Raw genomic sequence first — 19,417 nt, 5'->3', positions numbered from 1 at the left:
TAGACAGCTAGTTAATACCCAGCATTTTCTAAACTCCACCTGTCTGTACTCAAACTAAATCTACTGATGTTCATCTTTTAAGCACTTCCTGCATCAATTAATATTTTTAATAGTCCTCCTAAATCTCCATTTTATGGAATCTCCCCAGATTATTTTCTGAGCCCAAAGTGTTGTCTATTTATTCCAGTCCAATACACGAAGTATGTACGTGTGTGTGTGTGTATAATAGCTATTTAAATAAAACAGAGGTGCTTGACATTTTGAAAAGGATTATCACTTGCTTATCAGCTTCTACCATCTGTGGCTGGCAGGTGCCATCCTGGTTTTATAAGCAAGATAAAATTGAGGCAGTAAGGTCAGAAAGCATTTTTGAGATTCTCTCTATAGATTTTATAAATCAGTACATATTCAATAGCTTTTCTGCTTTATCATTTCTTTTTTTCTGGTGATTTCTTCTTGCCCTTTTGTTTTCTCATTAGCATCTCTATTAGGGGATGGGTAGGAGGAAAGATGAGGCCATCTGGCCAGTCACTCATTGGCTAAAGCAGAGTCCCAAGAGTCCAGTTTTATGAGGTGGATTCTCTCCAAGGTCCAGTTTACTCTGGACAGATGCAAGTTCACTCCCACGCTATAGACTGTGACCCCATTTCCTGCCAGATGTTTTGCACTTGTGGCTCATGGTCACAAGGGGGGACCAGACCAGTGAGAAGAGATGACTCAGGAAAATGTGCCTCACCTACAGAAAAATAAATAGATGTATAATTCATTCTTCCCCCTTGAACTGTTGAGCTTTTTACCTGTAAATTCTTGGACTATTTGTCAGAAAACAAGGCTGTAACTACTGATTAAAACAGGTTTTGAATTACTTATTAATTTTTCTCCTCTTTATCCTTCCAACATTTTATCCAAAATCAAATGTCACTTTTGTACCACCCACTGTTTAAGAAAGGTTTTTACATTTTTAATTAGTTGAAAAATACCAAGAGTAGTAGTTCATGATGCAACTGTGTAGGAACTTCATTTGGTCAATATGACCTTTTCTCCTTTCTTTCCTTTTAATGCTAACTGGCCTCATCCAGCCCCTGACTCACCTGTCTCCTTCTACCTTGCATGTCTACTCCCTTAACCATTGAGCCCTCAGGACAATGAGGCCCTGGTCAGCATCAAATACTCTTAGGAACAAAGCCTCGGGTCTGTTGACTCCAGAGACAGTTTCAGTCAAACTAGAGATAACACCTAGGCCTCAACTGTGTTTCAGCTCCGGGCCCAGGAAAGTGGCGAAACCAGATGACAGGGAGCCCTGGCTGAGATCTGGATCAGGTGCACTGGTCAGCTACCCCCCAGCCTAGTGCTGACCAATCAGTAGAGACCATGATCCTAATTTAGTCCCCATGATTTTCCCCCTACAGAACCCCAGAAGCCACAGGGGAGCCAGGTGTTAGAGAACTGGCTCACCTGTGCCTACGGACTTGGTGCCATTTCCTTAAATAAACCTTTACTTTCTTTGCTGCAAACTCCTGTTCACATCTTATTGGGCTTTGATGTGTGCAGGCAAACAACCCCCTTTAGTTCAATAATAATACATAAAAAATATGTGAAGTTCACATTGCAGTGGCCATAAATACACTTTTATTGGAACAGCCACCCCAATTGTTTCCATATTACTTGTGGCTGTTTTTATGCTACAAAGGCAGGAATGTGTCATTGCATCTGAAACTGGATGGCCCACAATGAAAATATTTGCTATCTAACCCTTTACAGAAAGTTTGCTGCCCCTGCCTTTTCTCATTCTACACAAACATTTCTGGAATCCTTAGCACCTTAGGAATCATGTGCTTTATTACTTTCCATTTGTGCAGATTATTTTGTTTCTCTTGAAATCATAAGTCTGAGGTCCTACCTCCAAAAAAAATGGTTTGTATTCTCTATTTTTATAAAGAACTACATGATATGCAAGATTTTCAAAAGATCATAAACACAAATGATGTCTCATCTCTTCCAGATGGTTAATATAGTTTAATGTGTGTGCACATGGGCCTGTGATACTACTATAATTTTTTTCACATTTTCTCAAATGCTAAAATAAATGAATTTTGCTTCTGACCCATAATTGAAATGCTATTCAGTGAAAGAGGGACTAAGCCCATTTCTACTGTATAAAATCAAAATACATGGATTTGTGTTACTATGATTTTTTCAGAAAAAAATAATTTCAGACAATTGAACATCCCTTTTGGAGAAGATAAAAAATGGTTCAAATGGTTCTGGGTGTGTCCTTTAAGCCCTGAGCAGATGTTATGAGGAAGCCATCTGTCCGGGGCTAGAAGTACACTGTGCAAGGAAGAGGTCATGTTAAGGGCCCCAGAAAGTTCAGTGTTGAGGAGGCCAGCCTGCTGAAGTGGAGTGGAGAGCACCCAACTTCAAGAGGGTCTCAGAAATGGGATTCTTGGCCTGCACCTTGGAGCAGTCAGATGTCCTGCCCCACCCCCATCCACACACACATCACTGTCTGTGAGGGGCAGGGGAGAGGGGAGGCTGGTTGCCTTACTTTAGGTTTCCCCAGAAGCATAGCTTTACATGCATATCTGAGTATAAGGAGTGTATTTGGGAGGCGGTCCTAGGAAACACCAGTCCAAGAAAGTGAGGAAAGGGAAGGCAGACAATGAAGGGTGTGTTAGCAAGCACATACCCACTGTGGGCCGCTTGAACATAATCCCACAGGAAACTCTAGGAAAAGGCCTCGCACACAGGCCTCAGAGTTATCCCACAGGAGGGGTGAGGTAGCTTCCAGGCGTGTTAATTCCCTGGCACTGACTGGGCCAGAACAGCCTTCCTAGGTTTCAGAGAAAGTCTCAGGCCAAGAGACACAGACACTACTGGCAGTTAAAAGTTGGTCAGTGGGCCCTGAGGAGCTAGGATGACAAGCTAGATGGTATGGTCACTGCATTGTCATCGTACAAAGAATATGGGGTGGAGTGTAGGGGGTGAGAATGAGGAGCCCTTAGTTCTGGTCCTGGGCCTAACCCTGGCAAGTTAAATGCCATTCTTTAGACTAAATTTACTTTCATCATCTATAAAATGAGAGTCTTGAACATCCCTTCTAGATTAGACTCAACAAGCGACACATATACAACCCTTAGAAAAAGAGACAACCTCCTTCCACCTCATGGGAGATAGATTCCTGCTCCCCTTGGAGCCTGTTAGAGCTCCATCCCTTTATCAGTACGGAGGTGTCAACATCTTAGCAAAGCGTCAACCCACATAATTGTGCCTGGACCTTATATCTGCAGCACACAGGCCACAGTAAAATGGCTGATGTCATGACTGGTGTTTGTATTTTCCTTCCTTTCAGAACATACTGGAAACTGAGAGGTGACCTACCCTGGGTGTACGAGGATGTACTAGGATGTAAAGAGAGCTGGTGCTGGACAGGAGGAGTTGTAGTATTCAATTACATAAAAAGGTTCATATTATTCTTTCCTCCCCTTCAGTAGTTTAAATTATATTGCAATTGAACCCAAAGCAACATACACATCACTTACCAATATATGTATTTCCAGAAATGGTATAAATGAAGCTTGTCCACCCTGAAAAGGGACCAGAAACATTAAAAGGTTAGTGTCCATAATACCAAAAGAAATAAAGATATAACAATATATTTAATAATATCTGTCTATATGAAACATAAATCTATAAATTTATGTAACAGATATAAAAGATAAATTTGGAGATGAAATACTTTTCTTTTAGATACATATTTAAAAATTTAAGTTCTGTGAGCTGTATAAAACACACAGTCTCACATGCACACACACACACCACTAAGCCTAAATGACTTGGCCCCAAATGTTGTAGAGCCACCCAAGCAGAGTCTGCAGTTTGCTTGGCTATCTCTCTCTCTATATATATATCTATATACCAACTGCTGTATGCACAAACTGCTCCTTCCGGTTCTATGATCATGCTAATAATTACAACCACCAGTCTGGCAGTTCATTGTGCTTCTTTCTCTCCAGGAAGACAATGCTAGAAATATGCTTTTCTTCACTTAGTTGCACTTTAGTTTCCAGTGAACTCATTTCTTTTTATCTACCCTAAACTATAGCATGAGATCCATGGGTGCATAATCTTTGGGGGCACAAATGGATGGCCTTTGCATTCCCTGGAACTGTCCCCACAATTTCTCCTCTATGGACATTTTTCTGTGAAGAGGATACAAAGCATTCACCAGATTCCTACTGTGACTCATGGAGCCAAGAGCTCAGAACCATGGACCACCTGCCATTAGCTCTTTGAGTTACCAGCACTGGGTTTCCATGGACATTTATGTATTGTGCCCATAGCCCAGAAGAGATGCTATGGTGCCGCTGAGAGAGATGAATCTAGAAACGGCAAGCTCAAAACGGAATTAGGATGTCACTCTGTGCCTTCAGTGGAAAAGGAGGGAGCAAAAAGGGAGAAAATGGGAGACATCTGTAATACTGTCAAAAATAAAATTAAAAAAAAGAAAGAAAAAGGAAAAGAAAAGATCTAGGAAGTGAATGCAGGGCAGAGCCTGTGTGAGAATCAATGTGATGACACAGTAAACAAAACAAAGGTAGGGGTGGAAGGATCAGAGAGGACATCCCTAGGCATGTGGATGTGATGACAGGTGGGGTGGAATGTGCAACAGAGGCACCAAAGAAAAGGTATAACTGCTAAAACTTAACGTAAATGAGTCTGTTTAAGAAAATCAGAAGGATGGCAAAAGATTTTGTCATCCACTTGGGTGGATGCCAGAGGATATTTTTCACCTTCGTATTTCAGTTTTTCCTCTCTGAGACTTTACTAGACTAAGTTTTAAGGCCTCTGGAAGTAACGCTATTTGCTCATAGCTCACTCACACCTTTTCTCCCTTACTGACCCACTCACTCAGTCTTCTGAGCTCAGTCTACCATCACTTAGTTAAATTTTACCACTCACTGTAGGTGGAGATAAGAAGATGAATAAGGCACAGCCAAGTTTTCAAGTCATGTCATTATGGGGAGGGCGGTTCTTAGCAGATCCTGGAAATACATGCTAACAATTCACAGCTCCATTCCACGTGTCTTATCCCAATGGGCTGACTCTATTAAATGACTTCTCTCTCTGCTTTGTAATGGATGCTAAGCTGCTCTAGTCCTATTTAGCCTGATTTATAATAAAACTCTGCAACAAAACACTTTCCTTAGCTGCTTTTTAAATTTTTTCACCATTGAAAATTGTTTAAATTTCTTTTTCAAAGTGTAAAGATCTTTATTGATTTTTCCATCATAAAAATACACATTAACTTGAAAGTACAGGGGTAGGGAAAAGTAGGTTTACAATTGCGAATGACATTCTTTTGAGTTAATAAAGATAACAATCATAACCTGCCTGTCTTTTTCCATAGGAACAACTGTAAACCTACTTTTGCCCAGGCCTGTATTTTAAGACTGTGAATGTGTGTGATGTTATATAAACAGAAAATCTTTCTGCAACCTTTGTACTTACCCTGACATGAATATTGTTAGCAATTCTGTATTTGCACTTTCTGTTTCTTTTATCTTTTATACTGTTTGCTTAAAAACTAGGATTAACTCAATGATCTGTTTGGATACCTTTCTATGTCAAAAAGTAGAGAAATAACTCATCCTTGGGCAAGATTACAAAGCATCCCATTGTAAGGACATGTTGTAATTTATATAAGGTATTTAAAAAGGAATGGTTTCCGAGTCTGACAGAACCTCAAAGTTCTCAATTGCTCAGTTGGGTTTTTATTTGGGATTATTTTGATTGTTCTAATATCATGTCTACTCTAAACCCTTTGCGTTATTCCTACTCACCCTCCAAGCAGAAAACTACTCTATACACAATCGCCTGGGTCTGTATTCTTTCCATTATCTTCTTACATGATCCAAAAGGACCAAACATTTGCTTAAAGGAATGGCCAAGTCAATTTATTAAGTACATTCACCCAGTTTTGCTCTGTGAAAAAGCCTTCTATTAGGATATAGAGTCCAACTTCATTAGTAGTAACATAATTCATGTTACTGGTTGGAAGGCACAGAGTTTAGAGGGAATGCTATAGGAACAGGGGGCAGTTTCCTTTTTCCCCCCTTCTTTTTAATATGTTGTCCATGTGTGCTTGCTTCTGTTAAACTTTGTTTCATTTCCATCAAGCATTGTTTCTTAAAGCTACAGCAAAAAGAGCCAAATTGTTTAAGACCCACCACATTTTATTAGAATTCCTTCTCGGCCTTGCGTTAGCAAAAAGTTCTCTTGTGAGATTTTCAAAGCCTCCACTCTCTATCTCCCCCCACCTCTCCTTCCACTTTTAGGTCCTGCACCAGGAATCGATACCATTCCCACATTTTTATTGTGCCATCAGAGGTCACTGGTCCTATAGTTTCCTGTCTTCTGCAAATGTTCTCTCCAAGCTACTGGCTCTTTGCAGCGGGAAAGCTCTTCCCTTCCCTTGGGCAATAAGAAAGAAAATGAGTTGGGATGGAAGTCACATTTTACCTCTGGCCCTGTAGGACAGTTTAATGAGTAACACATTTAAGTCAGTACTCCCTTAGTCAAACATAAAAAATGTAAAACTTTTCTTTTAAATATGTAAATCATTTTCTGTGGCATTTGCTCTCATTTCCATGGAGGTTCCCAATTCTTGAAAGGGTCCCTAGTGAGAGCTTTACTTGGCCTACATTCCTTGGCTTAAGCCAGCTCATTCTCCTCCGGCCTCTCAGTCTTGGAGTTCATTAGTTCAATGAACTTTACAACTACTCCTTACATTTATGGGGTGAGCATAAGTAGGTTTACAGTTGTTCATATAAAAATAATAAATATAATACAAGGAAAGAAAGAATAAACTCTGTGTTTCATGTACTCACAATCGCAAACCTACTTTTGCCCTCCCCTGTATATGTGTGGAAAAGTAGAAAAACATGGCCTGGTGACACACCAAATCCTTGGAAAAGGTAAGCTCTGGGGAGAGAAAAAGAGAAGGAAGAAGCAAAGGAAACGGGGCTAGGAAGACAATGAACCTCTGGATCACAAAGATGGCCAGACCCCAGTGCTGGTTTCTAAGAGCCCTGCAACTGTGCTCAGCATGGCACATAACCACAGAGAGGGCCCCATGCTTCCTGGCTCACTCCCCTCAGCTCCAAGACAACTGGTCTCCTCGCACGCTACACTAGACACTGAACAAATCTTGACAGGATCACTGTTTCCCAAAATGTAGAGAACAGATCCTTGCTGCCCTCTTCAAGAAACTTCTGGCACTTAGGATGCTGTCTGTGTCCCAACAAACACTGCAGTCTATAATTGGTGACATAAGGTGGGCTTTCTGATCATACAGCAACTGACAGTTCAATATAAGATCTCTAAACTGGCCAAGCACAGGCGTTCAATACCCATCTTATAACTAAGCATAAATAGCAAGAGAGAGGTATCAGTTTTGTAGCTCTGCCATCTGGACAAGAGACAGGACCTTGTGAAAATTCCATCAAGAGAAAATGCCCATTTTACTAAATATGGTGAGTGACATCAATAATAAAATACTCAATGATATTGCATAGAATGGCACCCACACTAAGACACTTGAGAAGATTGACCAGAATAAAATATACTCAGAATGTTTCAAACATTCTAGAATGATCATATGTCTAATGGTCATATGGTCTGTGTTTATAACCCATGGCCATGTAACATTATAAGCTGTCTCTGAAGATCCTATATTTTAAGCAACAATAATTGAAACCTACAGGAAAACCTTCCCTATGGGTTGGTCCACATTGATAATACTGAACATTCATTGCATCAGAGACTAACAGAAAAACTTAGAAATTCAAACTTTTGAACAAAAAAGTGTATTGGCAATATAAACTCTTTGGAATGTAAACTCTCAGAAGATAGTCTTCTGCAAACCCAGAATGCAGCCTAGCCCTCTAAGGGACAAACTCCATGGATTATTTTCTTGCTTATAAGCCTACATTGAAGTTTTTCTCAGCAACAAGACATTCAATGTGATCATTTAAACTAAAATAATATTTGTTATTATTATTTCTTGGCTTTATTTGAACAGATCTTTTCTCCTCTTCAAATATGTTAGTATTCATAATTTGTTTTTAATTGCTGAGAAAAATTCAGAAAATAATTAAAATATGTAGTTACAGTAAAACAATTATATTTAGGGCTGCAAAGTAGAAAAACTATTTTAGGTGTTTGAACTTAGACTGAAGCCAAGGTGATAGACAATTTAGAACTAAAGTAGAGAGGCAGAGAATGTCATAAATACTCCTAGGATTATCATAGGACCTATCTAGGCACCTAATTGGTTTTAAGAGAAAAATATTTTTAAACAGGACCTGGAAAATATTGAAATGTGTTTCAATTCTTAGAATAGTTTCTTACTTTACATGGACTCTTAATGTAAGAGTAAATTAAAGATGATTAATTCTCTTAAAGATGATATATCAGAAAAACAGAATACAACCTTCAAATGGATGAAATTATTCATTTAAAAATTTCAAAACTAGTCATTTTTACAAACTATCTGCAAAATCTTGGGTTTATTTAGTCATATATCCAAGGCACTAACAATAGGGTATTGGTCAGTAAAGTTCCATTAATTTGTCTGGACCTTAGTGGTTAAGAGCCATAGTGAAAGTCAAATTATATGGGTTAGAAATCTCAGCCTTGCCAACACTCACCAGCTAGTTGACCTTGAGAAAGTTACTTAACATCCTTGTATCTCAGTTTCCTCGTTCAGAAAATAGGATAGTCACAGTCCATACCTCATGAAGTTATGAGGACTACAGATATTAGTACAGGGGAAGTTCTTAGAGCAGTTACTGGCAAACAGTGGGCACTTAATAAATGTTAGCGATTATTATTATTATTATTATTGTTACTACAAGATGACTCACTGAACTGTGAGCTCCTAAAAATGTTCATGATATTTCCCATCATGAATTTTTTGCCATTTTTTTCTCTTTTTCAAAACCACATTTTAAAAAATGCAAGCATACCTCCCCATGGAAGTCAATTCCAGATATAGACATTTGAGAAAAAAGGAAGAACAAGAAAGCATCTATAATAGAGAGAACATTTTCATGATTTGGGGTTCGGAGACAATTATTAAAGAAACCACAGAAAGCACTAACCATTAGAAAATAGATTGATACATTTAAAGAATTTTTGTTTATTAAAATTGGAAAACAGGCAAAAGAGAGAAGATATGTAACACAAATAACTGAAAATTACTAGTATTCAGAATATATAAAGAGCTCCTATAAATCAATGTGGAAAATACAGACAACCCACCCAAAGGAAAATGATATGACCATTTTATATTTTAGGCTCTGGTTCATGTTTACCACTGCTCTGAAGACTTAGTTTTTTAAAATATATCTTTATTGATTTCAGAGAGAGGAAAGGAGAGGGAGAGAGAGAGAATTATCAATGATGAGAGTCATTGATCGGCTGCCTCCTGCACACCCCTGACTGGGGATCGAGTCCGAAACCCAGGCCTGTGCCCTGACCGGGAATCGAACCCCGATCGCCTGGATGCAAGGTCGATGCTCAATCGCTGAGCCACGCCCAGCTGGGCTGAAGGCTTATTGATTAACATCCATAACTTACAAGCATATTCTAAGTATGAGGGGAATTGTGGCTCAATATTCTAATGTACTACCGGTAGATAACAGCTTTGCAAAAATTACCCATGAATTAAATCATGTGTTGTATATAGTGAACCAAGTAAAAATCACTCTTGTCTCTCTCTATGAAAACACCTGAAAATCTAAAATTCCACATGAATCATTCATGTTGGGAGCATTCTCCTCTAAAAAGCAGATAATGAAAATACATTTAGGCAGGAACTCTGAAGAGAATTCACCATGTATTTCTCCAGGCTTACTCAAATTTTTTAAAAAATCACCAACCAGAGAAAAAAAATCACTACTTCATTTTTGAGTTGTTGATGATATGGAAAAATGTGCAGCAATTTGAAGCAAGATCATAAGCTTGGTGAGTTGACACTAAGATGTCCTCTGCCTCCAGGTATTCAAACCCTGTGTAATCCCCTCTCTCCAAGTGTGGGCTGCGCCCAATGACTTGGTTTTAAGAAGAAGAAGAAGGCAAAAGTGATGGGCTGTCACTTTTGAGATTAGGTTATATAAAAACTCTGACTTCCATCTTGCTCACCTTTTTTGGCTCTCTCACTGGCCAGCTCAGATGAAGCCAGCTGTCATGTTTTGAGCTGCCCTACGGAGAGGCCCATGTGGCAAGGAACTGACAGTGGACTGCAGCCAACAACCCTCAAGAAACTGAATGCTACCAACAACCACAAGACTATGAGCTTGGAAGTGCACCCTTCCCATTTAAGCCCTGGGATGACTGCAGCCATGACCAACACTGATTGCAGCCCTTGTAAGAGTCCCTGAGCCAGAGGACACAGCTAAACTGTGAGCCACTGTAAGATAACAAATGTTTTAAGCCACTAAGTTATGGGCTAATTTGTTATGCAGCAATATAGATAACTAATACAATGAGACACATTTAAACATATCCTAATGTGATTTACTGAGTAGCTACCATATTCGTGGCATTAAAATCTACTTTCTAAAAAAATTGTTTTGAAGCATTTATTTCTTTGCCCCCCAGCTTTATTAAGATATACTTGATGTGGTTCCTTGCCTTTTTTTCCCCTTGAAGGTAAACAGGGAATCAAAAATATATTAATTTAAAAGGGAGCATTAGTTTCCTATTGCTGCTGTAACAAATTGCCACAAACTTGGTGGCTTAAAACAAAACTTTATTATCTTACAGTTCTGGAGGTCAAAAGTCCAATAATGGGTTTCAAGGGTCTAAAATCAAGGTGTTGGCTGGGCAGTGTTCCTTCTGGAGGCTTTGCGGGAGAATTCGTTTCCTTGCCTTTTCTATCTTGTAGAGGCTGCCCCTATATCTTAGCTGGTGGCCTCCTTCCATTTCAAAACCAGCAATTGCATCACTCTGAACTCTGCTTCCATTGTCACCTCCTCTCTCTCACTCCGACTCCTGTCTTCCTCTTTCATTTATATAGATCCTTATGATTATATTGGGTCCACCTGGATTACCCAGGCTAGCCTCCCATCTCAAGATCCTTAGTTTAGTCACACATGCAACATCCCCTTTACCATGTAAGGTAACATATTCACAAATTCCAGAGATTAGGGCATGGATATTTTGGCAGAGCCATTATTCTGCTGACCACAGAAGGGTAGGTTATATATTTTCTAAAGAAATTTTGTTGATTGATATACAGATACTGTAAAGTTAAAAGTTGAGGGATGCAAAAAAAAAGGCTTATAAAATTAAGTTTTTCCATACCTTTAACATTCCAGAGCATGCTTTTAAATACCTAGTAGCAGAGGTACTATGGAGGAAGATGGGGAGAACAGAGTGGTTGTTGAGGGCCAAATTTTGATGCAGTCAGAAGACAAAGGGGACATGAGGACCAGAAGGCACAAATTCCTTGGAAAAGATTGATATTTTCCTAGAAATACAGATTTATGTCCTTCTTAGTGAATGATAACAGTGCTATCTGTATATCAGTTTACAGCAAGGAAAATCAGATTGCTCAGCAAAAGATGGCAAAAGTCACTGCAAAAAATGAGAGAGTGAGAGAGACAGAAAAAGAAAACAACTACTTACTCTTATTTTAGCCAAGAACTAACATGAAAAACGTGTGGCAATTGTGAAAAGAATCTGGTACTGTCAAAGACATGACAAATTGGATTATTTGTAAGTGATGCAGCATGCAGCTCCATTCCTGACATTAACTGCCTTCCAAATCATCACTGTATGAAACATCTGTTTTCTGCAAGATTAGCACAACTCCACAGAAACATGCCTCGCCCAAAGGAAATAAAGAGATGGCAAAAATCGATTCCAAAACTATTTATGGGAAGGAATTCAGAAAACATTTAGTCTGATTCATGAGAAATGTTTCCAGTATCCCTTAACTGGACATCCCTTGGGAAATGTGCATTTTCCTGGTATCAGGAATGGGATGTAGCACTGTATGCCTCTATTTCTAGCCCATTTGTTTGGTAACGATACAATGAAGTCAACATTAAATTAGTTAGATTGCAAAGCATATGCCAAAAGCCAAACATAACCCAGAAATCTATGTCACGTCCATTTACCATGAGTAACAAAACAATCAAAATGTTATAAACAAAACATGTCCAGGGTCCAGCCAGTGACCCAAACATTTCAAGGAATATTTGATACAGCAAAGCACCAAAATGAAATTAATTTAGACAGTCCTTGGATTTTATAATGGAATTTGAACTGGACACAGAGACCAATCTGAGAATGAAAGATACACACAGACTAAAAGTAAAAATATTTCATGCAAATAGAAAGGTGGTTTAAAAAAAAGACAAAGGGTGACCTTGACTTCAAATGACGATACTGAAATTTATACAGCATAATTTTACCAACTAACATGTCTGCTTATAGGAAACCAGAACTATCAAGTCTGCAAATAATAAGTGCTTTATAAGATCTGAATTGTTTGTCTGGTACTGCACAGAGCAGCCTCAAACTTTGGATTCGTCACCTAAAGCAAGCATGAATGAGTGTGTGTGTGTGTGTGTGTGTGAGAGAGAGAGAGAGAGAGAGAGAGAGAGAGAGAGGGAGGGAGGGAGGGAGGGAGGGAGGGAGGGAGGGAGGGAGGGAGGGAGGGAACGAACTATAACTACAAGCAATGTCTTAGAGAAAGGTTCTTTTGCTTCGTAGTTGGGTTTATAAAAGCCTTGTTTAAAGTGGGTTTCAGTGCCTCAGCAATAAACATGTATTTCTAAGTTACTCGCTTTTGTTTCCATCCAAAAATGTTTTTAAAAACAAATCTCTGGTTTAAAATTCATAGTGACAAAATAATACAGAAGTATAGCTTTGTTAACTGACAGATACGCATTATCTCATGAGGCAATATAGGGTGGTGGCTAAGAGTAAAGCAAAAATTGACATGAACCATACACAGTGCTGGTGGGGTCACAGAAACTGGTCCTCTCGTACATGGCTGTCTGACAATACCTTTTAAAATTAAACATGGATAGACCTTGTGACTACTCCTGGAAACCTGTCACATCGAAATAAGTCCCCATACGGCAGGACATGTGTACAGGGATGCGCACTGCAGACCAGTATGCAGTAGCCAAGTGCAAGGAACAAAGGGAGCGCCCAGTGACAGGAACTGGCTAAACACACTGCAGTCAGCCCACGGCACAGAACACCAGCATTTAAGAGCCACGTGAGTAGACGGAAGGACTTCCAGGAGGTAGTTTGGTCAAAAAAGCAAGATACAAAAACGTATTTATAATATGATTCTATTTTAGTAAAACAATGACAAAATAACCCCACATATGTGTCTATTTGCATGCATATATATGTCAGTGTACAAAAGTAAGTGTGGAGAAAAACACAGCAAGATCTAATTCAAGGATGCACCTGGGATTTCTCCTAGCTCTGGGATATCTAGAGAAGGTACTGCTATGGGCTGACAAGGGAGGAAAAGGGAATGCAGGGGCACAAACTCAAAAGTAAAAGAAAAAGGTTAAAGCATATGCGTCACTACACTTATCGTCATAAAAATTATGCATAAGAGTAGGGATATGTTTAAGTGAATTAATTAAATGTTTTTCTATATTTAGAGCATCATCCCAATACACTAAGGTTGCGGGTTCAATCCCTAGTCAGGGCACATACAAGAATCAACCAATTAAGGCATAAATAAGGGGAACAATAAATCTGTCTCTCTATCTCTTCCCTCCTCTCTTTCTAAAATTAATATATAAAATAAATTTTAAAAGACAAAGAAGAAAATAATGGGTCTGAGACTGATGCCTAATGACCTTGTGTGTAACCATATTTAAAAATAAAATTGGCCTTAAATGCTTGGGAGCTTTCTAATTATTCTTTGTATTTAAATGTCAACCTAAAGGTAAGTCTTTCATGGCAATGCCTTTATCAAGAGATGCATGTATCTCAGTCAAGGATTCGCTTGTTCATAAGTAACAAGGTTGGAATTTGCCTCCAGGAACACTGCAAGTCAGTAGTGGCCAGGAAGTCAGGACATGTGAGTCCTGCCTTGTCTTGCCTTTACATGGTCCTGACACTTGGCTAATTATTGGGCCTTAGCGTTCATACCTGTAAAATGACAGGGGTGGCCCAGAGGGTCCTGCCCTAACATTCTATGATTTATGTAACTTGAAAGGCCCCATCAATATTGGCTAGTTTAAACATAATTTAGCATAAACAAAATTCATAGAACTTTGGGCTGAGGTTCAGAATCAAGAACATTCCAGAAAAATTACCCCCCCTTTTTTCCTAAAATGATCACTAAACCCCAGAACCCATCATACCTTTAGGAATAGGCTGGGAATGCTTTGCTCCTTGGTCCAATTTGAAATCCAAATATAAGGTTGGTGTGTGAGTGTAAATCTTGGACTGAAAAGAAAGGAGAAACCATCAGCATCTTTCCAAGAATAAGATTCTTCTTTACTTCAGAATGGGCTGGGGCCTGAATCCATTATATGTACAATTCCTCCTTTGGAAGGCACTGTTAAAGCAGGGTGGGGGTAGGGGGCTGGATGGTTTGCCAGTGCAGCCCCCTCTTAAGGGTCTTGGTCTAAGAGTTAGCCTTCCTAGCTTTACAATATGGTTGACAAGCTATTTCAGGATGACAGCTATCTCCCAACAGCCATTTCTCAAATATGGTCCGATGTTAATGGCTTACTGGGCAATAGTTAATCGAAATTTCTCACTTCCAGTCTTCCACTTGATATGGTAAGTTATCTCTCATCCAAATGTATGCTTCTTCCCAGGTCTCAATAAAGCTAAGTGAGTAATTGGATGGGGTTCAAAAGGGGGCTTTTGGGGCCTGACAATGTTCTGTTTCTTTTTTTTTTTTTACTTTTTCATAAAATTTATTTTTATGAAGTTGCAACTTAAATACAGTGAAATGCACAAATCTGAAATATACAGTTTTTTGCTACATTTTGTTTTTTTGCCTATATACCCATATCAAGCCATAAAAAACCATCACACCAGAAGGCTTCCACATGTCCCTTTGGAGTACCCTCAAAATTAATTTTTCCAATAAAAAATATTTACAACTTTTGAAAGATATAATTGATAGACAATAAATGGTGTATGATTTGATACATTTTGACATATATAAATCTGTGAAAACATCAGTCAAGATAATAAGTATATCTACCACTCTCAAAAGTTTTCTCATGCCTCTTTGTAATCCCTCCATCGCATGCTTCCTTACTCTCTAATCTCCAAGTAACCACTGACGTACTTTACTCAATTTTATATAAATGGAATCATATACATGTAATTTTTTATCTTGCTTAATTTATTCAATAATTATGTTCTGTGTCTTGACCTGGCTTCTGATTTCATGGCAATGTTTACTTGATGAAAATGCTCTGAGCTATACACTTGATTTATATACTGTTTGTATATGTGTTATATTTTAATAAAGTTTACAGTTATTAAAAATATGAATGTGTGAGTAGATCAAATGAGAGAATCCAGAGCTCAGAATTATTTTTTCCTTGATAAAGGCATCATTTTGCAGAGAATAATTATGTAAACTCCACAAAACACGTGGACATTTCAGCCTTTTTCACCCAGGGCCAACCCACTGTGCCTGTCACATAGTAGGTGCTCAATAAATATTTATTGAATGATGTTTCCTAATGGAAAAGCTCATGTATAATAAATTTATTTATAATATACACAGGATATTCATCAATATATTTACCTACATGTAGCAGAATGCCTCTTTTTCAGGAAGGGTGATTTAGTATGGTCAAAGTGTACATCTGTGCATTAAATTTTGGAATAGACAATTATAAACAATGCTATCAGAAGACTGTTCCCTTTCCTATGAATGTTTCATGTACTGAAGAATTGGGCTTTAAGTGGTCTGGTAGGTGGTTTTACATGGCTTAGAAGGTCAAGATGCATCAATATAGCTTCAAAGACAGGGAAAGCAAATTCCCTTGTGCACACATAAATGAAACCAGAAAGACCTGTGACATCAAATGCAGCCTGAGGCCAAAGACTGACAATCAATCTGAAGAGGTTGAAACATACATAACACAAGGGCAGCACCAGCAAGACACAGGAGCTGATTCTCTAGAATTATTAGGTGTGTAAGACACCATATGGAAAGAATCTGGTTTTGTCTAATGAAGACTTCCAAAATTACCTTTAAAAAGATCAAGGGTAAATGTCACATAATATCAGATGACTCCTCTATATGGGCAATGTTTTGTTTTTTTCCAGAAAAAGAACCCCTGTTTGCTTTAACCGTCTTTCCTAACCTGTGCCTCAGGGGCAGATGCAGCATCCCTGCCAACAGCAAAGAGATTAATCACAAAGAGGTTCTTAGTTTAATTTTTACTAATATTCTCCCAGAATGCAGTCATAAAAATAATCTCCAACTGGAAACCAGGAGTCTTTGATGCTAGGATTGCTTTCCTGCTGACTAGCAAAACACCTTTCTTCTTCTTCTTCTAGTTTGCTCATCTGAAAATCTTTTCTTGAAACTCCCTGATGCTGAAGTCTATTTCTGATTCTGAAATTCTGAATCAGAAAATTAATGTTTTCCTCCATGTTTTCATTTTTAAAATTCCCTTCTGATTTCTCAGACAAGAGCTATAGAAAAGTGAGATGTGGCTGCGATGAGGAGAGCAATGAGGCCTATGGGGAGAGAATGGGGAGCCGCTGATCAATTCACTCTATTCTTGCCTTCAAACTCATTCACCAATCGTGCCCTCTGGGCTAGCTTTTATTTTTCTCCCTGTCTCTAACTTTTCAACCTAATTCATGTTGTCCAAAAAATAGTAACTTATATCTCTAAGACTGCAACTACATAGATACATGTGTGTGTGCGCACAAAACACACACAGAATTCTGTACTTAATGTATTCATTTATAAAATTTTAAACAGAAACCAATCAGGGACATCACAACATTATAAAGCCACAAATATACCCTATTGTCTTTTGGCATGAAAAGGGTTAAAGGGAAATTTTTAATTCATTTTGAAGGTATTTTTCACCACATCATTAACCTAAAATAGAATTCTGATTCTAATCTCCTTTTTATATTGAAAATCAGATCACTGAAGGTTTCAATACAGCACACGTCTTAAATAATCAACTACCCCAAACCTAAACATACATTATTCTATTTCAATTAATCCATAATAAAATAAACCTCATTTTGGAAGCCGTTTCCATGTGTGTGTGTAGGGTGTGTGTGTGTGTGTGTGTGTGTACACGCGCACGCACACACAGTTTTTGAAAAGCAGGTAGATTTTTTTTTTTAATTTTTATCTTCCATGGTAATTCTGTTGAAATAGCAAATATAAATTATATTCATTTAAGTCAAGGATGATAACATCAGCCTCGAATACAGTTTAGGCAAACCTGTTTAGGAAACCAGTTTAGGCAAATTTTTCTATTACACACTGCTGATTTGTAAAAAATAAAGAAATATCACCAGAAGGCACATTCTTTTCTGTGTTTTGTTTTGTTTATTTTTATGTATAGTATTAAACTATTAATACACCCTCAAAATAGAATGTGAATTTAAGTAAACAAATCATTCTTTTTTGGTTAAAACTTAGCTATATATCTATTTCCATAGGGTTAAAATAAATTGGTACATTACAACCTAAAATAAAGCATTCCTCTACGGATGTTTCAGCATGAACAGAACTATCGCCCTTCAGTTACATCACTGAAAATTTCCCCTTCCTTTTCTCTGTTTTGGCCCTGATTAATAGTAATGGCGCAGGTACTAAAATCCAAACTATTCTTCTTTTGTCTTTATTCTCATTTCATAATTCTCTGTTTAAAGTATTTAGAATACTTATCTTTAAGGGCTTTAGTCTGCATTTGAAAAGGCTAATGACTTAAAATCTTACAGTTCAAATATCAAGTAGGGCGAGGCTTCTAGAAGATAATAACTCTTCATAAGAGGTTAAAGGTAAATTTTGGCTAACCAGCAACAGGAGTGCCACCAAATCCATACAAGCCTTGTCTCTCGTTCTCTATAAATGTGTCAGAATTAAACCCTTAATGAGTCAAAAACACCACTCCAATAATGACCAGAAAACAACCAAGACCAAACAGGGTCTACAAAACCACTTCCTTCCGAATCCCAACTACCTTCACCTTATATCCTTCAAAGGCTTCCTGCTCACCCTGGCTTCTGGTGTGATACCCTTGTCAAGCTGGCTTCCTTCCTGTTTTTATCTGTAAATGTGATCGTAATTAGGAGGTGAAATCACTTGCACATGGAAAGCATGTGGCTTACACACATCTCCTGGGAGCGTGCTACGTTGCTTGCTATGTGTGAGGGTGGCAAAAGAAATCTCTTTCATTTTGCCATTGCTCCTTTCACGAGTAACTGCCACCCACTTATCCCTGAACGCTGCTCATTTTGCACCACGCTGGCCTTCTCTAAAAGCAAGTGGCAGCAATTTGCCACGTGTCAGAGCTGTAATAAATGCTTTTACATTTCTTTTGGGGAACAATTTCAAAGACCCTTTATGATTTAGTGATTTTTCAGGAAATGCACTTAAATCTCAATCTTACTATATGTTGCTTAAGCAAATTATTGTAAGCAACTATTAACAAGTGTGAATCCTCAATATCCAATAAGAAAAAGAAACAGTGTTTCTACCTATTCCTGGTTGCTCACTCTCATGTTGGATCACCCCCCCAATGCTGAACATTATATATTTTTTTCTTTTGCATGGTTGCAAAAAGAAAAACTAACTTTTGATGAAGATCTTTGCAGATAAATCTCTGACCACATTTCTATTTTTTTCTTCACAGTGAAATTTTAGGTCTAGAAGTCTAGGTATTTTAAGCACTCTTGATAGATCTGTAGGTTTATAGCTAAATGCAATGTGGCCAAAAGCAAATTGGTCAACATGATCATGTAATAAAACAGCAATTCTGCTGAACATGTCTACCGCTAGTCATTGGTTTTTCTAGAGTTGGTAATTTTGCTACACCACAGGGCAGTTTTTCAACTCAGTATGTGCTTTACATATTGTTTTCCCCTACTTAACCCCTTATTGTTAGAAAGTTAACTAATCCCTTGTTGTTGCCCATTTAGATTTATTCCAATATATCCTTGCCACAAACATAGAAAGGAAGGATTAATTGCTGAAGAAAAAAAAAGGAAAGGAAAAGAAAAAATATGTGAGAATCTGAAAAATGGGCAAGAAAACGAAAAAGCTTAACCTGAAAAAAAGTTTAAAGGCACCACCTCCATAGCACAAATAGCAATGTTTGAAAAGCCATTGTCTAGCAGTGTTTGTTTTTGAACAAAA

The 19,417-nt window shown here is 38.2% G+C and overlaps 1 protein-coding gene across 2 annotated transcripts in view; it reads right to left on the bottom strand.

Moving 5' to 3' along the window:
• The window catches only part of PIR (pirin), an 83,890-nt gene that overhangs the window by 17,700 nt on the left and 46,773 nt on the right, over nucleotides 1-19,417 (bottom strand). For both annotated transcript variants that reach the window (XM_081126071.1, XM_081126072.1), the window contains exons 6-7: nucleotides 14,412-14,496; nucleotides 3,543-3,587 (exon numbers count right to left, since the gene is read on the bottom strand). In XM_081126071.1, the coding sequence (XP_080982197.1) occupies nucleotides 3,543-3,587; nucleotides 14,412-14,496 (130 nt within the window). The remainder of the gene's footprint in view (nucleotides 1-3,542; nucleotides 3,588-14,411; nucleotides 14,497-19,417) is intronic.

Source organism: Miniopterus schreibersii (assembly GCF_964146895.1).
Source record: "Miniopterus schreibersii genome assembly, chromosome: X".
Taxonomy (NCBI): domain Eukaryota; kingdom Metazoa; phylum Chordata; class Mammalia; order Chiroptera; family Miniopteridae; genus Miniopterus; species Miniopterus schreibersii.
The sequence above is the reverse complement of the archived record's forward strand: the minus strand, read 5'-3'. Positions and strand labels throughout refer to the sequence as shown.